This window comes from Asterias amurensis, chromosome 9, assembly GCF_032118995.1.
Source record: "Asterias amurensis chromosome 9, ASM3211899v1".
In the NCBI taxonomy this organism is placed as follows: Eukaryota; Metazoa; Echinodermata; class Asteroidea; order Forcipulatida; family Asteriidae; genus Asterias; species Asterias amurensis.
In genome coordinates this window covers 14,461,205-14,488,768 of record NC_092656.1, presented here as the reverse complement: position 1 = coordinate 14,488,768, position 27,564 = coordinate 14,461,205, and the positions used below count along the sequence as shown (strand labels likewise).

The 27,564-nt window shown below is 36.1% G+C and overlaps 1 protein-coding gene across 3 annotated transcripts; it reads left to right on the top strand.

The window, feature by feature from the left end:
* Positions 1-66: 66 nt before the first annotated feature.
* On the top strand, positions 67-27,564 carry LOC139941334 (dual oxidase 1-like). 3 transcript variants are annotated; one of them, XM_071937777.1, is made up of 33 exons: positions 67-396; positions 1,818-1,877; positions 3,512-3,670; positions 6,698-6,742; positions 7,444-7,536; positions 8,794-8,955; positions 9,413-9,615; positions 10,160-10,379; positions 10,965-11,143; positions 11,450-11,525; positions 12,305-12,401; positions 12,960-13,065; positions 13,178-13,274; positions 13,597-13,784; positions 14,171-14,349; positions 14,632-14,753; positions 15,366-15,518; positions 15,771-15,893; positions 16,113-16,510; positions 17,065-17,287; positions 17,887-17,980; positions 18,289-18,464; positions 19,044-19,149; positions 19,546-19,754; positions 20,175-20,405; positions 20,921-21,014; positions 21,443-21,492; positions 21,995-22,276; positions 22,720-22,949; positions 23,428-23,586; positions 23,963-24,118; positions 24,283-24,411; positions 25,304-27,564. In XM_071937777.1, exons 1-33 carry the CDS (start codon positions 330-332, stop codon positions 25,424-25,426), a joined length of 4,989 nt encoding a protein of 1,662 aa, XP_071793878.1. In that variant the 5' UTR covers positions 67-329; the 3' UTR covers positions 25,427-27,564. The 3 variants fall into 3 exon arrangements, with proteins under 3 accessions (XP_071793878.1, XP_071793879.1, XP_071793880.1); XM_071937778.1 differs by lacking the exon at positions 1,818-1,877 and having other exon boundaries at positions 68-396; XM_071937779.1 differs by lacking the exons at positions 1,818-1,877; positions 3,512-3,670 and having other exon boundaries at positions 68-396.

The following is a 27,564-nucleotide window of genomic DNA, read 5'->3' as shown; positions in this document are numbered from 1 at the left end:
CTAAAGATGATAATGAATATTCATGAGTAGGTGTAACTTCTTTGGTGGTGATTGTTTGGGCCACACACACAGACCCCAGTGCGCACGGTCGCAGTTACTTGTTGTACAGGAAAAGGATCAACTTTAGAGGGAGAGAATAAACCCATCGCAAAACGCAGAGCTAGAAACGCAACACGTCTGCCAGCAAAACAGTCCACTTTTGAAGCTTGGCAGAAGAACTGGAATCTTGCCGGTAACTTCCAAGATTTTCGATCTGTTAGATCTGTTTTTAGATTGGGAAGAACTCTGCATCGTTTCTCAAGAGTGACGTTGGCTTGCAGGGAACCACCATGGCCCGCTGGGCAGTACTGCTTCAGTTATGCTTGGTGATGTACTTAGGAAGTCGGTTATGTGTCGGTAAGTGTACTTTTGTTGTTGCACAAACTGATATAACATTGGTTATGTTTTATTGTCTGCGTTGTGTGTCATGATGACGGCACATTAGTTTTAAGTTGCCCATAATTATCGGCACTGCCTCTTACCAAATGTATTATAAAAACACTTGTAAATACCAAAATATTTTCTATATCTGAACATCCCCGTTAAAAAATACAACTATCTATAGGCCTAGGCCTAACATCACCGCTGGGTCGAAATAATGAACCCGGAAATACCTAAAATACTTTTTGTTTGCAGGAACTGAATGACTTTGTCGTTTTTCTGTTTTCAGAAATAATTCATGTTCCCTATTATGAGTAATAAAAGTAGAACTACCTAGTTTTTTAAATTACCAAAGTTGGTATTTTTGTAATTTATTCAAGGTTGGGAAGGGTGCCGGTGAGACGGGGGATTCTGCGCACCCCCCCCCCCCCCCCCCACCACCACCTACCTTTCGCTCGACCCCAGCGCCTTACCTTAACCTTAGCCTTAACCAAAGGCGCTGAGTTGGCAGACGGTCGTTGCTTAAGAAAGAAAATGCTCAGTCCCATCATGCATCATACCTTATTCTGCACGCATGACATACTTCCTGAACAAGAATCTGCGAAAGCTGATGAGCGCATTTCAGCGGTCCTGGAACCAACCCCCTCCGTACGGCGAACTGTGTACACATTTCTCATAGTGCCCTCTTCATGTTAATTTCTCATAATGGGGACAGACTCTCTGCCGGCGGACAGGCCGCTCATTCACCCCCAGAATGATGCGTGTGGTTTCATGGTTAACTGGGAACTTAGTTACAGAAAAACTCGTTTAAAATTATTCGGCAAAAATGCAGTGAGAAAAACACATCTTTTGATTATAACTTCTTGTTACTTATTTAGAAGTTTTGTGTAACAAAAATACCCCGAAACAGTTTCCTTAGTAAGGTTAAGGTGTGTCATATAATATAGAGGACTTGTGCCATTTCCTTGTAGGCACGTACATGGCATCATTTCCGCAAATTCAACACCGTTGTACACACTGTACTAGGCCTATATGTATTGTACATACAGTGATAGGAAATTCAGTTCCTGTTGCGCACACTTTAAATTGTTTTAAGGTGGTCTTCATGTTTGTTTCCAAATGATTTCAAAATTAATCTATTGGTCAAACTCAGAATTAGGTTTTGCACATACCAAAACAGCTTACCTACCAACACGACCTTATGGTTGGTGGCCAGAGGTATTTCGATCCTGTTTTATCTTTCTCGAAACATTGACATTTGGGCAGTGTGTTTCGACATAATCGAAAAGGGTGTAGAGAACACAATGCACTATAACCTGTCGAAGCTTGGTAATATGTTTTACTGGTGGTTGTCATTATTTTGATTTGAAAAAGTGATTCGATGATTAAACCAACAGCCCTAAATACGACCGAATTGGCAGCTACAGAGGAGAACTTCACCTCAAACGCTACGAATGGTACCGAGGCAAATCATTTAATACTAAGCCTTAACTTTGCCTAATGTTGCTTGGGCCGATTCTCGCCGCAGGGGCATATCAATTTTTAAATGCTTTATTTTCTCTGTTCGAACTTTGGATGAACTTTGACAGATGATGGAAAACGAAACGTACACAAACTTTCGCATTGCCACGGACAATGCACACGAAATGTTACATGCACATTTTGTGTGAGGTAATATCGTGAGCCGACAATGGTTCATGTTTATAGTTATTCATAAACTACCACTTACCATTTACGGATTCCTTTCCGTGCACTATAAAGGGGACTATGAAATCTTGAATCTATGAAAATTTATATAACATATTAATAATCTAATTTGGGTATTAAAGTCGGCAGAAATTCGGAACCGGCATCTTTTATTTGACTCGCTGCCTCAAAATCTTGTTTATGTTTTTTTTTTCTGTTTTCCCTCACCTCTTCATTTGAATGGTTGTACATTGGGTTTTCGTTCTTATTCATTTTGTACAGCAACCATCAACTGTAACTCATCAAAAGCGACGTCATGTCCCGAGTGTTTAATTCGCTGATTCTGGAAATAACATCTTTAAAATTATATTTTATTTTCAGTTCCAAAGTTTACTTTGTGCTTTTTTAATTATAGTTTCAATTAAACGATTGCAGAGGGAATTTCAGCATGTTTTCAATTAATGCGAGAGTTGTTTTTAGTGTCTCTTATCAAAGAAATTAAAGGATCTCCTTTAGAAATAAATTATTTTGCTACAATTACTTTGATATCTGCAGTTTTTAATTTGGTGCCACATTTTGTTCATTATTTACTCACTATTTCTTTTCAGCATTTCACTCGAACAAAGCACGGTTTTTATTTACGCTTGGGTAGATGGACGGTGTATGTGATTGGTCCATGGGGTCAGATGATTTGAGCCAAACCTGCTGGGTTTGTACAGAATAAAGAATAATACATGTGATTTGTTTTCCCACAAATAATGCGTCGAAAATAGTGCTGCTACTTGTAATGGCTTTATTTTGATTATTACGTCAGCCTTTGTTAAGTTGTATTAAAACATGTATTTAAGTGAACGTATACCTTTGATTTTGTGGACCGTGCGATTGTTTTATTAAATGTATACATACATTAAAACTACGGGTGAAAAATTCATATCAAAGGTGGTAGCGTTTTGAAGATGTTGCCGAAAACTCGGAGCGGATGTAGTTCACGCAGTCAAAATAATCCGTATTTGGAATTCACAATCTGAGAAACAATCGCCAGTTACGATTACCAAACGTATACCTTCCCTTCAATTCCCTTTTTAAATGCTAAAAAAAAAAACTCTAGCAAAGGGGAATCTAATAGGCTGCTTGGGAAGAACAGCATAATGGGCTACCCCTGTTATTATTTGTTATTTGAAAAGTGACCAACTTTTTTTTCTAATACTTCAAAGATCATTAGTTTTATTATAAGTTACTTGGCACCGTGTGCATTTATTTTTAGGGTATAACAAACGGCGAATATTTGTTTTAAAAATGAGGTATCAACATGTTTCTGCCAAGCACGTTTCCTGCAGCGCTCAACATAGTTTGATTGTCAATACATTAAGCCGTAACGATTTATCATTATTATTGTCTTCGTAAGCACAAACCTCAACTGATGCCGTCACCATAATAACGGATACAGGGGAGAGCACTTCAGCGGCAGAAACAGCAACATCGGCTGCAATAACTGCACCTCGAACTACACCAGTACCAGCGACGCCAACCTCACAAGCAAGTGGCAGCCAGCAGCCACCGACAGGTCATGATTAATCATTACATCGGCATCATTTATCCATCACACAGGCTCTTCGTAATCATTGCTGCTCCGTTAATTTATTCTTTTCAGTTGCCTTACTTGGTTAGGAACCAGAATAATTGAGTAGATGATTTCATAACATTTGAAATAGTAATACACCAATTAAATTTTCAGTTAAATAGCATAAGCAATGCTGTACATTTCTTCAATAAATTCCGCGTATTTTTTTCCGTGTTTGAAAATCTACTTAGTTTTATCTGGTTCAAACTAATGCTTTTATTTACCTTTGTTTACCTTGCTCCATTAAAAAAAAAATCAGCTTACAAATTGTTTTATGTTCAATGTTTATCATTGTCATTTTTGTTTGCCTCATTCATAGGTGAAATTAGCTTAATCATCCGTGCTTCACGGTAAACTTAAACCATTCCTTCATCACTTTCAAGGTACCAGGAGTCATATTTGTCACCTACCCCTTTCCTCAGCAACCTGGACAACTGTCTAAATCCTGAAAGTCCCAGCCAGTACAATAATGCCACTTTTAGTTTAAATTAGTTTAAATCTAGTTTATATGAAGTAAAATAAGTTGTTTCGGTGAAATAGGTCTGAAGAATCACACTCTATTTATGTTAAGTCCCGTTACCACGCTACACTATTATTGGATAGGGGCTAATGCGTTTTTATTTCTGCATAAAGCTCCATGCACTGATGTAATGAGACCATGACACAAAAAACGATGTCCGTGCCCCAAATCCTAACGAATTGGTTTGTTCTTAGTCCTACCAGTGGCCTTTCTGTCCATTCTGAACACAATTCTGGCAAATTATCCCGGTCCAAATAGAGTAAAGACCACGGAGGAAGGCTTCCTGACCATGGAGGAATTCCTTCCTCCACGGTAAGACTAAGAATCAGACGGAGTGTTGGCACTTTGGCATTTTGGGGCAAATGGGAAATAACACGTGACCGTCTCCCGATTAAACCTTTCACGTCATCATTGTGTCTCACCCTTAATACATGATCATCCAAACTCGATCGTTTCCCGTTCAATTGGCTTTGAGCCAGCAAAACGAAAAGCAGCACGGTTTGTTTCGCCGATGCTGGACCTGGATGTTTGGAAATCGACTATCGGATATTCTTAGTTTTTCTTTAAAGACACTGGACACTAATGAAAATTGTCAAAAGACTAGTCTGCTCACTTGGTGTATCTCAACATATGCACAACAATAAAAATAACAAACCTGTGAAAATTTGAACTTAATGGGTCGTCGAAGTTGCGAGAAAATAATGGGAAAAAAAACTTTCAGATGCTTAATTTTGGCACCTTAAAATATAAACCTGAGGTTTCGAATTCAAATTCGAATGTTTTAGTGGAAAATTACTTCTTTCTCGAAAACTACGTTATTTCAGACGGAGCCGTTTCTTCTCCATTGATCGTTAATGAGTAAGTTGTTATGCTAACAATTATTTTGAGCATTATACCAATAGTGTCCACTGCCTTTTTTAATATGCATGCACATTATTTTTTATTTAGCATGTCAAACTCAGATGATAACTCGACTTAAGGAAGAGTTGGATTTACTCGCTATGGGACGTTCATGAACCATTTTAAAGTCGCGGTCCGTTTATCAAAGGTGTTACGGTCCAGTGACGAAAAGATCGAAACATAAATTGATCTCAGCTGACTAATAACCCAACGCATGCAAAGCTCTTGAAACTTTACTTTACATATAGTTTAAGTTTGTGTCTAGAATGTTTAACAACTAAACTGAAAATTGATTTTAACGGTGATATGCAAAACGTGGGAAGTTTTGGCCTATCTAAACTATAATTCATTAATATGTCAAGTTATTTCCTTGTAGAGGGCATACACGCTATCGCATAGACCTTATCGCAAATACCAATGCGCAAGCGCAGACTGTTGAAAGAGTTGCATTGTGGGATAGATATGGATCAAATTTGGATACCAGCTAGACCACAATGCACCTAATTCCACGCTTTACGCGCGCCCCCCAGTATTTGCGAAAATGTCTCATCAAGAGTTTTGATTATTGCTGTATGAAACAACGTGCAGTACACCGACCTTGGTATGCAAGTTTTACTTGCTTGTCTGTTTTACTTTGCTTGGAAATTAAGTGTCTTCCCCAGTGATGCATACACTTTCCTTGACAGCACAGCATAAATGAAATATTTAGAATAGACTCATTAAATATTTTAAACTAAACAGAAAATGAATAGGCCTGCTGAAATTCTGTCGGAAAAAACCTTCCCGTTCAATTTCAGCGTCAGATATTGTGTGCGCCGTTTTCATGATTCAGTTTATGTGTTATCGTTACGCTGTCCTGTCTGGCAAAATTGTGTAAATCGGTGGGAAACACATACATGTCAAAAGTTTCAATGTCTTGTTTAGTTTACATATAATATAACATCTCCAGTTGAGTGTGCGGTATTGCACGTATGGATGGCTGTATATGCATACATGTATAATCGAGACAAGATGATCGATGTCAAAATGAGTGCAGTCTGTAGTGCAGCAATTCGACTTAACCCTCACATAAGATTTTTCGTTCATGCTTCCTGCATCGTTTTTTTTTTTACTTTAATGTTGGAAATATTTGGTTTAGCTAACCACAGTTCATCTATATTAATTCTTATTATAGCATTTTAATTGAGCTATTTATGCTAAACTAATGTTTTTTCATGTTGTAGTAAATTTCAAGGTAGGCCAACATGAGACCGTGCCTGTGTAGGGGCTTCACATCATTTGCTGCATTGCCATTTCACTGCCATACGAATTGTAATCGACATTTTGAAACAGTTTTGAATATTGAAACTGTTTTGTTTTACTTTAAAATATTTGAAAATAGTACTAAATAATAAAACGCATTTTTCCACTTACAAATATTGCTGAGATGTTTTCACTATTTTCATCCAACAGTCACATGGAAAGATTGTCAAGATAAGTCAGTTGATATAACAACTGAAGCTTTTGAATTTCGATTGATTTTAAATGTTTTTACATCCTTTTCTTTACAGCTGATGACTCGTCTCTAAGTGAAGCACAACGCCTAGCGCTTGAAAGTAAGATTATTGTTTTGAGATTTGAGTGCAGTATAGAAAAAGCAGAAAGACATCCAAATCGGATCAGAAAAACTGAAATATCATGTTTTATGTATGTTTTGAGGCAAGACTATTTTAGGAATGTTTGTTTAAACTTCATTAGTTGTACAACAAAATGTCAGTTTAATTTTGAAGACTAAAGATCAGACTGCACCAATACCGAATTTCAGTTTTTTTCTTTTTTCTTCTGTAATAATACTGTAATGACACGTAAGTATATACTTAGATAATGAGTAGGGTAGATAGATGGGTATACTTTGTTTAAAATAAGTTGATAAAAGTTAGCATTGTGGAAACTCCAGACCAACACAAACTCAGGCTCGGTACTAAAACTTGACCACCTAAATGTAATGAATTCTATACAGATTGTTTGTGCAATTATGTTTTCTAAAAATACATGACGGGACTGGATGTCATCTGTACAAAAAACTTGTGATTATCCTGACAACAAAGTACATTCAACTGCCCAATCTAGGTTTTTGAAGAGTTAAAGACCTTTCATTAATTCCGTTAATTCTTGGGATGGGTAAACAATTGTTATGTGATTTTTTTGAAAACTCTTTTGTTGGTTATTTGATTGGGCTTTTACTTTGTTTTGGGGCAGGGTCATGTTACTTTAATTTATAATTGCATAAATTTGTTTTTATGAATTTGTTTTCCAGGGAAAATTAGAATCTTTCATTACGAAGAAAGAGAATATGAAGGATATGATGGTTGGTACAATAACATGGCACATCCTGACTGGGGAGGCGCAGGTAATTATTCAACACTCTGCATACATTATTGTTTGTTGTTGTTGTTTAAAGGCAGTGGACACTTGGTAATTACTCAAAATAATTATTAGCATAAAACCTTACTTGGTAACGAGTAATGGGGGAGGTTGGTAGTTTAAAACATCGTGAGAAACGGCTCTCTCTGAAGTGGAGTAGTGTTCGAGAAAGAAGTAATTTTCCACGAATTTGATTTCGAGACCTCAAGTTTAGAACTTGAGGTCTCGAAATCAAGCATCTGAAAGCACACAACTTCGTGTGACAAGAGTGTTTTTTCTTTCATAGTTGTTTCGCAACTCCGACGACCAATCGAGCTCAAACTTTCACAGGTTTGTTATTGTATGCATATGTTAAGATACAGCAAGTGAGAAGACTGGTCTTTGACATTTACCAATAGTGTCCACTGGCTTTAAAGGCAGTGGACACTATTGGTAATTACTCAAAATAATTATCACCATAAAACCTTTCTTGATTACAAGTAATGGGGAGAGGTTGATGATATAAATTGTGAGAAACAGCTCCCTCTGAAGTGACATAGTTTTCGAGAAAAATGTAATTTTCCACGAATTTGATTTTGAGACCTCAAGTTTAGAATTTGAGGTCTCGAAATCAAGCATCTGAACACACACAACTTCGTGTAACAAGGGTGTTTTTTCTTTCATTATTATCTCGCAAATTCGACGACCGATTGACCTCAAATTTTCACTGGTTTGTTATTTTATGCATATGTTGAGATACATGCTGTGAAGACTAGTCTTTGACAATTACCAAAAATAATAATAATAATAATAACAATAACATCGAAGTCTTATATAGCGCACGTATCTACCAAACAAGGTACTCAAGGCGCTGAGTAGTGTACACTGTCTTTAAAATACATATTGGTGTTAAATGTTTTTCACAAATGTTTGATGGAAATCTGTCTGAAAATGGAAAATCAGCTTAACAAGGGGTTATATAAAACTATTTCCTAGAGAAGTTGCATACAATAACATGTTCATTTTCCCCACGATGGTATTGACAAATAATAACCGATCGCCTAACTTCTGTATATTAGATTAAACAAGTTTTCTTAGACTAAACTAAAGAGGGTCGTTTTTATTTTTCCCTTATCACATAAACTTAACTCAAACTGCAAGAGTAACAACCCGTCCGGCCCCTTTTTTTTCTACATAAAAAATACATATGGCTACTATAGTACTTAAGGCTACTAATAAGTTTCCTTTTTGGTGGTAATAACAGAGCTTCCTTTGACAAGACGTCTCCCAGTTGCCTATAGTGACGGGGTTTATGCCATGGCTGGAAAAGATAGACCCAACCCCATAAAGATCAGCGAGGCTACCATGCGAGGAGCAACAGGAAAACCATCCTTTCTCAACCGCACTGCATTCATGACTTTCTTTGGTAAGTTGACACACCACATTCATGACTTTCTTTGGTAAGTTGACACACCACATTCATGACTTTCTTTGGTAAGTTGATGCACTGCATTAATGACTTTCTTCGGTAAGTTGACACACCACATTCATGACTTTCTTTGGTAAGTTGACACACCACATTCATGACTTTCTTTGGTAAGTTTGACGTATGCTTTTGAGAAAAGAAACAATTCAACTTGTGTCAGTACACTGATCGTAAAGTTTCGACCATGCCATATAAATACTAGTTCCAGTGGCAACAAATAAGCATTTGAAGACCCCATAACTCACAATTACATTTTTTGTTATTGCTGCAATTCAGAACATAACACTTCTTCACTGTTTTCTTATTTTAAAGTGACACCTAAGTTGCAGAAGCTTCAAAGGTTGATTGTATCTTGTATTTATTTAAAACGTATTTGTTTCTTCAATGTTTTTAATAGGACAACAAGTTGTAGAAGAGATCTTAGATGCTCAACGTGCTGGCTGCCCTCCAGAATATGAAAACATTGACATACCCGAAGACCATGAATACAGAAAGATGACCAAGGATAGAGTACCTCATGGTGAAGTGAAATATATTCCATTCCTTCGAACTCGCTACAGTTTCAACACTGGGTTCTCACCCAATGTCCCCAGGGAACAGGTGATTAATTAGGATTCTGATTAGAATGTATTATACATACAGGGATAAGATCTATGGGGTGTACATGTAGGTGGGACATACCTTCAGAAACAACTACCTGCTCAATGAAACAGTAACAGCCAGAACACACCATTACCTTTTCTGACAATTAAGAGCTCTCAACTTAAAGCTGACCCAACCCCTTCTCAGCTCATGACTCTCTGGGTTCACATTTGGTAATAAGAGTTGGGGTGTGAACCATCACATTTCAGATGTGCACTATTACCAAACATTTTTTTAGAGGATTACATTGCTGTTATGATAGATTTGTAGTTAACTAAATTCAGCCTCAACCAACAAAAGTAAAGTAAAACAAAGAATGATAGACTAAAACAGTTTTTCTATAGTTTCACATCTCCACTTTAAGATTTAAAAAGAATGATAAAGAAATTACAACCCCTCTCTTATCCCTCAGCCTCTCGGAAGTAAAGCCTCTTGGAAGGAAATTTAAAAGGCTGCTATTAATTTATGTGTGTATTAATTTGTGTTCATGTGTAATCTATAGTTGAATGAAATCACACCATGGATTGATGGTGGACTGGTGTATGGAACAACTAAGGCATGGGCAGATGCATTGCGTTCATTTAAAGGTGGTCGTCTTGCTGATAATAGCATGAATGTTGCAGGAGAGGAAGGCTTCCCCGAGGAGAACACCCTAGGTTTGCCAATGGCCAACCCTCCAGCGCCTGCAGATGCCGTGCTCAAAGATGCCAAGAGATTCTTTAGTAAGTGTCAGGAAAAACAAGTTTCATATACTAAATTCCCCTGCACATTTAAGTTTTAAATCTGAGCCCCAAAAGTTGAATTGTTTTAACTGCACACCCATTACCCTTTTTTTCACTTGAATTAAAAACTAAAAAGTTCCTACACATGAAACAATTGCATTTCAATTTAGCAATGTTTGGGCAATGTAGGTCCTATCCACCGTTGTTCCTTAAATATACATTAATTAATTGAGACAACTACCCTGAGAAGAGTTGAGTTTTCTTGATGTTTTTTTTTAAACTGGAAGGGGTCCTTCCTTCAGTCCAGAAAAGGCATTACTATTTAATCACCGACTGTATTTTGATTAGTATTTAGGAAAATGCTTTTGACACCTTGATTCTCAGGGACCAGTTCTCCTTCATTTGTTTTGCCTCTGTGGAAGTTTAATGAGTTTAGGACTTAAAAGGAAACAATAAATATTAATAGTAAACTTGCGGGTACAACCATGTGTAAATCTCTTACTTATATTAATGAGATTAAGCACGTTAAAAAAAACTTTGTTCTAGCAAGGAAAACAATTACTACTTGTTCTTTTCCCCCTGCAGAGCTGGGAAATCCCCGAGGCAATGAAAACCCTTTCCTTCTGACCTTTGGCATTCTGTGGTTCCGCTGGCATAACTACTGGGCCGACAAGATTTTCAATGAGACAATGCAGGATAGAGAGGAATGGAATGACGAGAAGATCTTCAATGAGGCCCGTAAATGGGTTATTGCCACGTATCAGGTACTGATTTATATTTATTTTTCTGGTAATGAAATCCATGGACCCTTCATTGAAAGAGACTTGTAAGCCCTTATTAGGTTTGAATAAACCTCTATGTCCAATTAACTATTTGTGAAAACAGAAGTTTAATCAGAACTTGTCAGTTCAAAACTGGTTGTTCTCCATTTCATCTTTAAAAAAACCCACATTATTATTAGTTTTTGTTATAAAAAATACATTTATTGCACCTGTTTGAATACAAAGCAGCCAATTTTGCAATCGTTAAATAAACATAAACATTCAATGCTGGTTTTCCCTTGTCTTCAGAAAATGGTGTACTATGACTGGCTACCTGGTTACTTGAACCTGAATGAAACAGAACAAGAAGAAGTTAAATACGAAGGTTAGTATTTATGGTATTTAGAATAACAATCTGCTCAGCACTTAACCTTGATCATCCCAGTTAAATACCATCAGGTGTTCGGTTATCCTATGCCTTCAAGGTAGTGGACACAATTGGTAATTACTCAAAATAATTATTAGCATAAAACTTTACTTGGTAATGAGTAATGGGGAGAGGTTGATGGTATAAAACATTGTGAGAAACGGCTCCCTCTGAAGTGACATAGTTTTCGTGAAAAAAGTATTTTTCCACGAATTTGATTTCGAGACTTCAAGTTTAGAATTTGAGGTCTCGAAATCAACCATCTCAAAGCACACAATTTCGTGTGACAAGGGTGTTTTTTCTTTCATTATTATCTCACAACTTCGACCACCGATTGAGCTATAATTTTCACAGGTTTGTTATTTTATGTATATGTTGAGATACACCAAGTGAGAAGACTGGTCTTTGACAATTACCAATAGTGTCCACTGTCTTTAAGATATTACGAGTAATGGAGAGTATAAAACGTTGTAAGAAAAGGCTCCCTCTGAAGTAACATAGTTTTTGAGAAAGAAGTAATTTTAAACGAATTTGATTTGAAGACCTCGGCATTAGATTTTGAGGTCTCAAAATCAAGCATCTAAAAGCAAAAAAAACTTTGTGTGACAAGGGTGTTAACTTTGACGACCAATTGAGCTTATATTTTCACAGGTTTTGTCCAGTATCTTTAAAAGTAGATGTGAAAAAGGACTGTAGTGAGAACTAATTCCAAATTGATTTTGTTTTGATTGTGATAGGATATAAGAGTTATGTACATCCTGGTATAACTCATGAGTTTCAGTCTGCTGCGATGCGGTTCGGCCACACCCTGGTGCCTCCTGGTGTTTACAGAAGGTAAGATAAAGTCATAGAGTTTTGATTATTGGAATAGCTACTCTGCTGAGATTACGAATAATCTCTTTGAATAATTAATGTGGAACAGGTTATGTTATGTCAAGTATTCCTTTAGACTCTTCGAAGGGATGTTATTTTATCCCACACCCTGGACCAGTGTGGGTTTGTATGGCCTACCCTCCAAAGATATTTTTCAATTGGGACATTCGATCCTCACTAGTTGGTTCTTTGTTTTCATGGGTCCTCACTATCATTTGTGTACACAACCAATAGGGATTGCTTCAATACGGAAACAACAGAAAGTACAACAGGTGTCCTCTAATAACGTAATGGTCAAACACGACTGTGTGTTCATCGGTGTGTTATTTATGAAACTCAATAACTTGCGGTGACCTCAATCATAACATTGCATTAGCGTAAAAGAGAAAGAAACAGTGCCCCCTCATGTTGACAAAAGTTATTGATGATGGTGAAAAATATCAAGACATTTTAAAGATAGAAATTAAATTACGTTTGCCACAATAACCAATTTGTTTCTTCTACTATTATTGGTCACAGGAATGCTGATTGTGTTTTCCATAATACAACTTTGATGTCAAGCCTGGCACCTAATAGAGAGGGCCACCATGGTGTAAGAACATGCAATTCATTCTGGAACCCACAGGTCAGTATTTATTTGCTGTATAAATCCACTAAGAAAAGCTACACATACTATTTTTGTTGTATATTAGAGCACTTGTTTCATAAATTGTTGTTTTTTCTGATTGATATTTTAGCTTCCAATCAGGGAACATGACATTGAAGATTTCTTGATGGGAATGGCATCACAGATAACAGAGAGGGAAGATAACATCGTCACCATAGATCTACAGAGTAAGTGCAAAAATAGAGGTTGGATAACCACCAGTCTAATCTTGCTGAGTTTGGAACTTGAAATACTTATGACAAGCTTGTTTTTATTTTTGTTGAATAATAGAGAGGATTCTCTTATGCTCCTGCACCAACAAAGTGGTACAACCATAGTACTACATTCTCTTCTTCAAAGTTCACAAGCTTTAAAGGGAAAATGTTTCCATCAGATTCTAAACAAGCAGTGTGCAACACTATGGATTAAACAAAATAGCAATTGGATTGTTATGAGTAAAACATTTTTTAAAGACACAAACTATTAGACTTGTTTTTCCATTTGTAACAGGGCGTGTATTTGGACCTCTGGATTTCACACGTCGTGATCTGATGGCCCAAAATATTCAGCGAGGACGAGACCACGGTTTGCCGGACTACAACACAGCCCGTGTCTCCCTAGGGTTGGACAGAATAGAAAACTTCACTGATATAAATGCACCTAGGTTTGAAGGAGATGAAACAGACATTGATGATTCGGTGAGTTGACAAAGAGAAGCAAACTTGGTAGAAGGAAACTATAGGCAAGAGTTCAAGTTATGTGCAAAACCTTAGTAGATTTGACAGCATTTCTACGGTGGCCTGATCACGCAGGCATGATGTGTATGGCATTGAACATACAGCATTGACAATTCATTGCTTAAAAGTTACAGAGGTTAAAGAGAACAATGTAAAAAAATAATGGGAGGCATTTGAGAATGCTATCGCTGTGCTGATGGCAGACCTAAATACATATATTTTTCAGAAGCAAAGTAAACAATGGACAATTAGCAATATGCCGGATACTGCCCCTGAGAATATCCAACAAGTTAAATTCCTTCATTATTCATGTTTGAGTATGTATTGATTGATTACTTTGGTCACAGATCCTGAATGCCCTAGATGAAGTTTATGGCGGAGACATTGACAAGGTTGACATCTGGCCGGGTGGTCTTCTAGAAACTACAGCTAATGGTCCAGGTCCACTCTTTAGGAAAATTATCTTGGATCAGTTTGTAAGAACCCGTGACGGAGACCGCTTCTGGTTTGAAAACGAACAAAATGGGTAAATATAATATTTTAGGAAATCATTGGATGTTTTGTAAGACTGTATTTTTCTCCAAATGATCGAGTAAGTGTTTTCTTGGGGATTTCCAAACTAAGATAAGTATGAGAGTATAAACCTCTGATTGGGTGGTTAAGTTGGCACTAAATAAATATTAGATTTAATTGTGTTTGCTTGGTTTTTAAAGATGGTTAATTATTTTACGTGCTGCCATACAGTTCTAAGGCTGGTAGTTGTCTGGTCAACATGTAATATTACATAACTATTTTCATTTTGTTTTAGATTATTCACCAAGGAACAGATTGATTACATTAAAACTAACATCACTGTGTTTGACGTAATCACACTTTGCACCAAAATAACTGAAGATGACATACAACGAGATGTTTTCCATTTCACGGAAGGTAAGCCTTTTATTATTATTAATTAATTACGGTAATCTGCATATCATCCCAAAAATGTATGCAATTGGTACATCAATAAAAAAATTAAGTAAATTAAGAAGTAAAGATATGACAAAAATTCAGGAAGAGAAAAGGTTAAAATTGGCAAATGATTAAAACCAAGATCCTATTAGAGTTTGGCCTTAATTCCAAGTGTCACAAACTTAGGACACTAGAAGTCAATGCTGTAATAAAAGAGCCCTAACAAACTGACATTGTTTTCGTATTTGCTTGTGTAACTATAAAACTGAATATCTTGAAATCACATTGAATAACTAAGTTGATAAGTCTGAAAGTTTTAAAAGAGTGAGATAATTGTGATAAATTATTGATTTCATTCTTACTTTTCAATTAGTCCTTAATTGGGCTCCATGGTGCAATCATGATTGGAGGTATGCAATTATTGTCCTTTGACCAGGCCCATGTTACTAGATTGTGCCATGTATACATATTTTATTCCCCCCCCCCAAAAAAAAAAAAAAATAATAACAGTCAACTTTAAACCTGAAAGTTAAAATGGGTCAGTATGCAATGACACCACAATTTGTTTATTGTAAATCTATCTTATTACAGGTGACAAATGCTGGGATGAACACCCCAATGTAAATCGTGCCATTGATGAAAATGATATGGAGAACTGTACTGATCTAAACACCTTTGACTACTTTGAAGGGAGTGAGGTATCCTACGCTCTATCATTCCTTGCACTGGGCCTCTTCATTGTCAGTAAGTTGTAAAACACATTCCTTAATCTCCCTTCCCTCCTGCCTCAGACATGCTTGAATTTTAAGTGAGGTAAATTTATAGGAATAAGTAAACAAGCATAGGATTAGTGCAGAGGCGCAAAAAAAGGCAACTCTTTGAGAATTGCTGAAAGATAAATTATTTGAAGGTGTCACCCACTCAGAGACTCAATTTAAGCCATGTAATTAAAGCGTTGAATGATGTATTTTATGGTCTTGATTCTTTCTTTCCCAGTGGTGGTTGTCATGTTATTTGTGTGTGCAAATCGTCGCAAGAAAGTTGTTGAGCAGACACGCAGGGCAGAACGTCAAAAGACACGAAAGGGTCAGGGTCCTGAAAATCTTAAGAAGTTCACAAGTAAGTTTTAAACTATCCAAGCATAAACCCTTTCGCTATCTGCATGTTTTTAACCCTACATGCTGTTCACCATTGTTTTATTTAAAATATGGTATGTTTAAAAAGACTGATGTTGACTACTATATAGTTCTTGCACAGTAACTATTATCAGCAAGAACAAGCTGCCCTGATCACAGTCATGCTAAAAAAAAATAATCAACTTATTTCCCCTTGATATAGCTCTTGAATGGTGTGGCTTCAAGTCAGGTACCAGACCAATCCAGGTCGCTCTTGGACCAGGCAAACTTATAAAGGTATCCAACGAGCGTGGGAACAAGCTCTACCGCACCATTGACCTAAACCACCACCAGAAGATCTTGTTCTGCGTTGCCCCAGACCGCAAGCGGCGATACTTGCTCCTGCAACTGGAACGAGAGTATGACTTAGTTGTGAAGTTTGATGAAGAAGACAGCCGCACAGAGTTCATTAGTGAATTGGAGAGTTTCCTTGGAAGTGGAGAGGTTGGCCTAGGAATGGAGCGACGTGAGATTCGTGAGAATGAGCTTTTGAAGATGGCCATAACTAAAGAGCATAGACAGAAGACTATTGAACGTTTCTTTCGAGTGGCCTTTGCTCAGGTAAAAACAAATTTATTGGGCATTTAATATTGGAAAGTGGTGAAACATTTTTATTGCTACTGATAAAAACTATTGAATTTTCAGTTTGATAATAACAAATAATAAAGATTTATAATGCTCACTCCAGAAAAACAATCAAAGTGCCTACACAAAAAGCCAACTATTTAACAAAACGAATGTGAAAGTACAGGTCTATTTTCACAGTTATTTTAAGCAGTAATTGATATGTTTGTGGAACCAAGACGGGTAGATCCAAAGTGCAACACAAGGCTTAACGCATGAAAAAAGTACCAGCCTTTGAGATGACTTTCAGAAATAATTTCTGTACTCAGAACAAATATTGTTGCCACAATGACTTGAAAAGGGAAAGCTAACAAAGATTCTCATGAAAAGCACTGGTTTCAATCATGGAGTATATAGCTTCATGATTCAATGTTGAAATGTATAAGTATACATTGCTCTCCAGAGTTGCAGAATCTCTGAGCTAAATGCAACAATCGTATTTTAATAATTGTATATCTTTAAAAAAAATGTTTTTTTTATTGTCACTGTAGGCCTTCAACCAATCTGTTGACTCGGCTGATCTGACTGACCAAGGCAATGATGATGCCAAGGAAGTTCTCAACAATGAACTGAGCAAGACAGAGTTTGCTGAGATGCTCTCCATGGCTCCTGACTCCCTCTTTGTTGAGCAGATGTTTGAGTTGGTTGACAAGGACCATAGCGGATCTTTGTCCTTTCGTGAATTCTTGGATGTTATTGTCATATTTGCTAAAGGTGAAGCATTACAAATAACATGTCACCCCACTCTGTGATAACATTTTCAAAAGATGAAAATCTATGTCACTTGATATAGCCTTGCCTAAGTTTGCAAGCATGTTTCAAGCTCACCATGTCTTCACAGTTATTTATTAGTATTGACCATAACAACAATTTCTCAAAGGGTTAAAGATGCTATGTCAGATTTTTGGCCCCAAACATTAAAAAATAGATTTTTTTGAGTGAATGGTATTTCAAAGAGTATCACCCGCTCTAACGAAACAAAGGTTTAACTTTTACTTTTAATGGTCAGGAACCATGACAAAAATTTAAAGCGTTTCTTATAAAACACATTAGAATTGCTCACGTGATAAATTGTCGGGAGCCGAGACAAAAAACTAATTTTGAGCACTTTATTTCACTGCTACAAATAATTGGCGGACTTTTTCGAGCAATGTCTCAAATGAAAGCTTGTAGCTTTCTCGACCCCTATCAAAATACCTATTGAATTTTAAATCAAAATTTTGGGGTCAAATCGGCCAAAAATCCGACATGGCATCTTTAACAACATTCTGTTATTGATTGATTGATTGATTGATTTTTTTCTTTTATTAAAGGCAAGCCTGAAGATAAGTTGGCTCTGATGTTCAACATGTACGACATTGATCGCTCGGGGCATCTTTCTCGTGATGAGTTCAAGATGATGCTTAAGTGAGTTTTTAGTATTTCCTGCTTTTTCTGATTGTCTTTGTTTAAACTAATGTAAATTGAAACTTAGCCTCGTCAAAAAATGCTTAAGTACTATGAAACACTGAAACTTCCAATTACCAATTTGTCTGATTACAATGCATTAACTTGTAAACTATTGTCCGATGTGCTTTTTTTGTGAATTAAATTTGGCTTTATTCAGAAAAGTGATACATTTTATTACACATTACAGAATAATACCATTGGCTCAATAGAGTGGAAAATTTGAAAATTTGTTCTCATAAGGAGTGGATCTGATTGATTAATTGCAGGTCCATGATGGAGACCGTGAGTGCATCTCTTGAACAGCAACAACTTGAGGATGTCATCTCATCTATGTTCAAGGCAGCTGGGTTTGAGAATAAGGAAGATCTTTCCTTGGATGATTTCATCAGGCTGATGGGAGATCACAAGGAAGAACTCAGCCAAGCTGCTCTCACTCTACAAGGTACTTTCAACATTTATCTTGTTTATTTATGTTAAAGCCATTAGACACTTTCTGAACAGAAATAAAAATAAAAGTTCACAGATTTACAAATAAATTACTGGGTTTACAGAAGGTAATGGTAAAAGACTTCCCTTGAAATTTTATTCCATGAAATGCTTTACTTTTTGATAACATTAAAACAATATCAATTCTCGATATCGAGAATAACAGATTTATTTAAAACACATGTCATGACACGGCGAAACGTGCGGAAACAAGGGTGGGTTTTCTCTTTATTTTCGCCCGACTCCGATGACCGATTGAGCCTAAATTTTCACAGGTTTGTTATTTTATATATAAGTTGTGATACCTGAAGTGTGGGCCTTTGGACAATACTGTTTATCGATGTTGTGCTTTAATAACAGTTTTGGTCGAATGTTGCAGTTTTGAGCTCTCCTCTTTTCTCTCTGTTTTTCGTTTTTTTGGTTCTTTTAGAGAGTTTGTGTTATAATTAATTTAGTTTTGAGTCTTAATTGATTAAGCCCACCTGTTTTATGTCTTCATTATTGATAGTCAACAATGTTTGGATGTGATTTTTAGGAGCTGATGTACCCGAGGCTGCCCAACCTCTTGATCGTGGAGCTACTATCATTAAGCGTGAGAATGCTCCATCTCGTGCTCGTAAGACAATCGTCAAAGCATATGCGTAAGTCTTATTGAATATATAATAATCTACATAGTTTCGCTTTTGTGAGTTTTTTTGGTGTGTAAATTTTCGCTTGTAAGATTAAATGTATTTTTTATTATTAATTACAGTCATGCAATTTTCTGAAACCATTAAAGTTGTTGATAGAGGCTGCCACGTTTAGTACTACTGTACTTTGTGTCATTTTTCAAACATTATTTGTACAAGTCTTACTTGTAACTGTAGAATCTCAGACAAAATACTTGGAGTTATTGATAGGTTTTTATACTAATGCGATAGTTATCAAATAGCTGAGTTGACTGAAATTTCTAGGTGAACCTTTTAAAACCAATTAAGGCTAAAACTCAAGAGTGTCCTGTGGCTCATAACCTTCATAGCTTCCCCTCTCCCCTGCAGTGACAAAGACCAACAGCGTCCTATGACTGCTAAACGATACCAGTCTAAGGTGGTGAAAATTGAGACAGAAAAGAAGACCTACACTGAGAGTCGGACACAGCGTAAAGTCAACACCTTCGTACGTTACATTGAGAACAACCGACTTAGCATCTTCTACTTGGTCCTCTACATGCTGGTCTTGGCTGGCGTCTTCATTGAGCGTGCCTACTGTAAGATTCCCTTTCGCTCTTTCCTTAAATGTCTTTTAATGGCCGACTCAAAACAAGCAGGGAGATTAAGCTGGCAAAATATTTCAAATAAGCATTTTGTTGGCATATCTGTTTGTTTCTTTTACCACTTGTTAAAATATAATCAGCATAAATGCAAAAATAGTTGATGGCCTGACGTTTCATCTCTAGAGTCTTTCTTAAAGGCTATATGGCTGTAAACCTGCCAACTTTCTGTGAAGTTTATGCACAAATACACAGAACATTGAGAATCCCAACTAACTTTATAAACTAATGTTAAATATAGTGGATCTAACCAGGGCCTGTTAGGTTGTATGGAGACCACTTATTACTTGGGGTCATTAATCAAATAAATCACATCTTTCACATAATATACTCATGATTCTAAACTTTGTATTTCAGATTACTCTGTTGAGCGTGAACATGCAGGCCTACGTCGCATTGCTGGCTATGGTGTAACAGTCACTCGAGGTGCAGCTAGTGCTATGATGTTCACCTACTCCACCATCCTCGTAACCATGTGCCGTAATACCATCACGTTCCTTCGTAGTACCTTCCTCCATCGCTATGTACCCTTTGATGGTGCCCTGGCTTTCCACAAGATTGTCGCTTGGACTGCCCTAGCGTTCTCATGTAAGTTATAATAAGTAGGGAACTTATTCATTCATCAAATAATGAGAACTTTAAGAAGTCCGGCTAAGTTTATTGACTCTGTTTTTGTATTCATTCTCCTGATGGCATAACAAAAGTAAAATACATGGTTGACTTTTATAACTTTTTGAAAAGCAAATGATTTGTAATCTGTTAGCTTACTGATTATATGTGTCTCAACGGACAAAGTGGCAATCAGTATTTGTCACTTTGTGGAAATGCTCATGGCAAATCTAGTGATACGTTGGTCATGCTAACTTAGTGTAATTACAAAGCTATTATGTGTTAGGTCCAGAAAATTGCTGCCATTATTAATAACAATTTTGAAAACAATTCGCAAAATGTTATGATTTTTGACAAATACTACATATCCCTTACATGTGAAAATAGTGACAAGATGATGATGGTTATATTATTTTGTTTGAATTTTTCTAAGAATTAATTTCCATGTTTTATAATAATTAACGTTCAAGGTCTTCCATAATTTTGTCTTGCAGTGTTGCACACTGTTGGTCATGCCATCAACTTCTACCACATCTCGACCCAGACTGCTAATGATTTGACGTGTCTCTTCCGAGATTTCTTCCACAGGTAGGTTTAATTTGAATTAATGATCCATTTTGAGAACCTATTTCTGAACTTTCTTTCAGATATTTAGATTTTATTCAACAGTGAAATTCCATATGCCATTTCATAATGAACACTTTGAAACTAAGCGGAAAAATATTGAACAGTGAAACTTTCCTTCACTTCTTGAAAATATGAAATCAAGACACCCATTCATACAATGGCCACTTTGGAGTCCTATCATTGGTGTTGTGTTATTCCTATTTCTGTATATATCTTCTGTGAGGTAGCACAAGAAGATAGATCCCTTGTGGGGCAGCAATGTTCCATTGTGTTTTGGCACTTGATACAGGGTACCATTGGTCATTTCAAATAGACTGTTCAGAATTTAGTGTTTCATGAAATTTTGATTCTGCATTCAAATAGCAAACTCAAATTCTTCTGATTCTTAGGTCTCATGAACTTCCCAAGTTCCACTTCTGGGTCTACCGTACCATCACTGGTAAGTATACATTAATTTGTTGTAAATGTAAGAGAGATTAACACTTTTCTCTTTAGCCTTTTAAAACAGAATAAATAACATCACATTCAAGAAATACTTTTTTGAAGAATTACATAAACAATAACAAACAAGAATTAGTTCTAGTAGATCTAATTATGATGTCTTTGGTTTTCTTAAAAGTAACCAATATTGCCTGTCTTGCAGAAGTGTCTTGTAAAACGATTGCTTGGAGATAATTTTGTGATCTGAATCTTTGTATCTGAATCTTTGGTTTTAATTTTGTCTTCACAAATTTTCCCCCCTTTTTTGAGCTGTTTCCAAATTCCTGTTTGTCTGTTTAACTCAAGTAATATTTTTAACATTGTGTTTAACATAATATATACTTGTACATATATTTTTGATGTAATTTTAGTTTAATGCCATTAGTCTGTGACTTTTTATTTGGTGTTGTATTTTTATATGAAAATAAATCAATTTTGAATTGAATTGAATTGAATTGTAGGTTTCACTGGTGTTCTACTGGTTATGGTGTGTGCCATCATGTACACCTTTGCCCTGCAGTTTGCCCGCCGTAAGGTCTTCAACCTGTTCTGGTTAACCCATAACCTGTACATCCTGCTGTTTATCTTGATGGTCTTCCATGGAAGTGGTAACCTCGTCCAGCCCCCATTCTTCTACTACTTCTTCCTTGGTCCCGTCATCCTCTTCACTTTGGATAAGCTGGTCAGTGTCAGCCGCAAGAAAGCAGAGATTACGGTGGTGAAGGCAGAGTTGTTGCCCTCAAGTAAGCAATCTGTTGTTTATTCATAAATCCTTTATATAATAGGGTCCCCAGGCCTGTTCATTTAATTATATTATGAAAACATGTTGTTTCTTAGAAGTGAGAATCTCAATTCTTATGATGTGAACAACATTTTTCATCAAATGTGAATCTTTTTTGAATGAATGATTTTCTGAATTTAAAAGTTGGTAAAAGTTTAGCTTTTGTGTTGTGTATATATTGAGCACCTGATGATTTTGTGTATGTTTGTTTCAAAATCGATTAACTGCTGAGAAGTCTCAGTTTATAAATAAAATAAAAAAATTGCTTATCTTTGTCTTCTGTCTTGAGGCACATTTTTTCTTTATCTAGAAACAATTTTCATTCATATATGATTTAAGTTTTGTGTCAGATGGTAAACTTTGTAAAGTTGCTCATTATGATGCTTGATGCTCCTGTTTTTCTAGACGTGACAATGTTGGAATTCAAGCGCCCTACCACCTTTGAGTACAAGTCCGGCCAGTGGGTGCGTATTGCTTGCAAGACTCTCAACTCCAGTGAATACCATCCTTTCACTTTATCCTCTGCCCCTCATGAAGAGAATCTGTCCCTTCACATCCGCGCTGTGGGACCATGGACAACAAACCTGCGTCGTACCTTCGACCCTAATGTGGTCAGAGAGCACCCCTACCCCAAGGTGAGTAGAGTAAGAAGGCAAGGCAAGAGATATAGTTGACAATCATTTTTACTTATAACATTATATGGCGTTTATAAATCAATTGGCAACAGTTGAGATGTGCTCAACTGCTGCAAAAACAGACCAGCTAGCTGGTCTATGTTTTGACGCCAAAATTCACTTAGATTTGCATTCGCAAGAAGTGTGACCCAACTATTGTTGTCATTAAGCATTTTGAGAACAAGTTGTGCTTTATTTATAATTTTACAATCTTGTTGCTTTTTTTTTAACTGTGTACTCATGACATTGAGGTGTGGGAATGAATAACAAATGACAGTAGACAAAAATGGTGTTCCAGCAACAACTTGTTTATTTTACAAAGATAATTGGTATGACTTAAATCTGTATTTTTAAAAGCAAGCAAGCAATCAAACGTCTGCTACAAACTATGTTTGATTTACTGAATATTAGTTTAATCTGTGAATCCATTTTTCTTTAGCTATTCTTGGATGGTCCCTATGGTGAAGGGCACCAGGATTGGTACCAGTTTGAGGTGTCCGTCTTAGTTGGTGGTGGTATTGGAGTCACTCCATTTGCTTCCATCCTAAAAGATTTGGTTGCTCGCTCAGCCCAAGGACAGAAATTCTCCTGCAAGAAGGTAATATTTAGTTTCAAAAATATTTGTTTCGTATTTATGATTTAACAGCTTGATAGCCTTTTTGATTTGATATCTAGCATTCTTTTATCTATTTGAAAATGTACTTGGTTTTTGCAAGGTTTTGAAGCAATAAATGTTACCAGGCAAGCTTGAACTGTGCAGTTTTGCTTACCGGTATTTGAAACAGTTTGATGTGAGGTTTAAGTTGTTTGGTAACCAGCTAATTGTTGAAGAATTGTCCCCTAGAAAATGACTAATACATTAACTTCCACAATGTCTTCAAATTTTGTGTTATTATTTCAGCCTCAAATATTTTCTGGAAGATTTTTTAAATTACTTTGTCTGTAATTATCTTTAATTTATTTTCAAACTAAAGGTATACTTCATCTGGGTGACCCGTACCCAGAAGCAGTTTGAATGGCTCACCGATATTATCCGTGATATTGAAGACAAGGATGTCAACAATCTTGTCAACGTTCACATTTTCATCACCCAGTTCTTCCAAAAGTTTGATCTGCGTACCACCATGCTGGTAAGTGGGGAAAGGGACAGCAAAACAAAACAACAAAATCTTTCCTGAAATTACATATGTCAACCAAAAAAGACTATCTGGGTAAATCTGAAGAAAATCCTCCATTGTACATGTTTATTATTACCTCTTTAAAACAAATCCTCTTTTGGTTTTATTTTCTCCAGTACATCTGTGAGCGTCATTTCCAGAAGATCTCTGAGCGTTCCCTATTCACCGGACTGCGTTCCATCACTCACTTTGGTCGCCCTCAGTTTGAGCCTTTCTTGCAGTCACTACAAGATGAGCATCCCACGGTTAGTATTGTGCCCCTACAATAGATAACAATGGTTTTTAGGCCAAGTATTATTAAGGCCTTTTAAAAGCATAATTTGGGAGGTTTGGGGGGGGGGGCAAATTTCTATAACTGCTTGAGCACACAGACTTGCTGAGCACATACTGTATATCTAGTTCAGCAGAACTAAATACATGTGTAGTTCCAAGTTTGATACCATGGGCTAGATCAAGAAATAATGTTCAAGCAATAATTCAGTAAGGACTTGGTGTTTTAACTCCAAACTAGCTTTGTGGATTGGTCTAGTGATCCTTCATAAGCTTATTGTTTTTGGACCCCCTCAAATAAATATTAAGATCATTTTGGCTAAAACAAAAGAAATGTTGTCCAAACAATAACTCTAAAAGGACTTGGCATATCAACTCCAAACTTAATGTGGATTGGTTTAGGGATCCTCAGAAGCCTGTTGATTTTAGACCCCTCAGTTAAATATTAAGGTCATTATGGCTAAAATAAAAGAAATGTTGTCCGACTATAACTTCAAAAGGACTTGGCATTTCAACTCTAAACTTGGTTTGTAGTTGGGTCTAAGGGTCCCCAGAAGCCTATTGTTTTTGGACCCCCTAGGTCAAGGTCATTATGGCTAAAACAAAAGAAATGTTGTCCAAGCAATAACTAAAGAATGAGATTATTTTCAGCGGGGCATTTGTGTTTGTCAACACACCATTCTTGGTTTATCAGTAGCTTCATGAATTGGGCCTTGGTGTGGATAACACAGATACTAAAGTTTTTAATAATGCTTTCTGAAGGAGGTCTGTGAGGTAAATTTATGTGATGGAGTTTGTTGAATTTGAGACTTTGAGTTGACTTATTTGTTAATTGACAAATCACTTTCAATTTATTGACTTAAACAGGTGAACAAGATCGGTGTCTTCAGCTGTGGTCCTCCAGGAATGACTAACAATGTGGAGAAAGCTTGCACTGAACTAAACAAGTATGATGGAGCTGCATTCCTCCATCACTACGAGAACTTCTAAATCAGACCCTTAGACCTCCTGCCTCCCTAATGAGGGGGTTGTATGACTAACACATAAGTTGCTATTATATGCTTCATTGTACATGAAAGAGAAGGGTTTATATTTTGATACACCGTGCAAGTTATAGCTGAAACAGCAATTTTTCTAGAACATAGTTTGATTGGATTTGATAAGGTTTTGGAATCAGTAATGTTGTTAACAAAGTAAATGTCCCTGCTCGTTATTTGTTGCGAGCCAGGTTAAAAAGATGGAGTTATTTTTCTAGAAAATAGTTTGTACTGGAATTGATGACATAGTATTTGCTTTCAACAAATATAACAATAATATGAGCCATTTTGCTATACACAGTTTTATATATTTTTGTAAAGATGGAGTTATGAATGTTTTTAGATATATACACATTTTAATCAAGCTACTAACGATGCACATATCAAATGTAAGAGGAGGTTTATTGCTTCATGAATGCAGTCGGAACAATATGTTGGACTAGCAACTTTTGGTGACTTTATAAACTTTATCAGGTAAAACAACATATTTCAGTGTCTGGATTATCATTAATTGAGATTGCATTTGCCTGAACAAAGAGTACAAAAATGTCGGACCTTAGTGTATGCAAGTCAATTTCCTAAAATAAACAATCATTATGATTGTTATACAAAGAAAACCATAAACCAAGATAACGACTTCAGAATCAAGTACTATTTTTTTTAAATATAAATTTAGAATAATCTTGTAGTTAGATAATTGTAAAAAGCAGCAGAATAGATATTATGATGCCAATGCATCTTTCCTGTCTAGAATTTATTGGTGGACCATACTGTATATGTTGCTCTATTCTCTGGTAAATAGAAAGTGTGTATATAAACATGTCATTGAGGTATGTTTGAAGATTTGCCTTTTTAATACAAACCCAACATGAAACGAATCGAGCATTGTTACATTGCATGAGGGGTTCGGATCAGAATTGGACATCGTGACTATGTATGGTTCGTATGAAACAAAAATGATGAACAGCAATGTGCAAGCCATCTAATGAAATGCGGTGACATTATGTTTTACCATTTGGAGACAACATTTAAATGTTTTAAATACTAGAATGAGTTATCTTGTTAGTTTATAAGTGCTCATTTTATTCTCAGCAGCCAAATTTCTAATGGTAATCGGAAAGTTTATAAAAAAAAGCCTATGGTAATGGTTTTAAAATAATATGATCTTGTATTTGCAGAAACACTTGAAATCTGATTGTTATCCACAGATAGAGTTTGTTTTATTCGTAACGTTCCCATAAATGTACGTGAAGTTGGCGACGGGTTTGGTGCACAAAGCAGACAACTCATATTGTGTTAATATTTAAGCGCAATCGGTCATTCTCCTTATCATTTATTTCCATTCAGAATCTAGTTCAATTAATCGGTAAACAAGAAATGTTTTTTCTTTCACAAGAGTTTGCAACGGAGTCTATAACTCCAAATATAGTTCTCCTAGTTTCAGCCAATATGGAAGAAATCTTTGTAGTTGAACAGTCCCAAGAATTTAACAAATTTCACAAAACGGATTTTTATCATTTAGCAACATATTAAATGTGATTGTAAACAAAATTGTAAAACATTTTTAAGATGACAGAACCGAAGGGCTTCCGAATTAATGAGTAGTTTAGAATAATTATACAGCAGATTGACAGATTTATTCCCACAGTGATTATTTTCCGAATAAGAATTCTTTTCATACCAGGCGTGTGTTAGTTTGAGGAAGCAAAAAACTGTTAAACTTTTTATAATCTTTCAAGACGTAGGCAAATAATTTTGATGTCTCAAATTAATCCTGCAATATTTGGGTATGATTGCTTTTGTAAACACCATAACTAATTGTTCTTTCAAACCGCCTCTCCAAACCGACAGGATCATTGTTAACAATGTAGCAAGAACCATTCAACATTATGTGACAATTATAGGTATGCGTTAGGAAATGTTTCTTATTTCCCTATGACTTTTCTTTGATGTTTATGTAATAAATATTGTTTTGATTTCTAGTAAAACATAATGGTTGATGTGATATTTCCCTTATATGTGTAATTTCTCTTAACTTAGGTTGCGGGTGCTGTACTTAATTGTGCAGTAATAAATTTCTCATGTTACTAA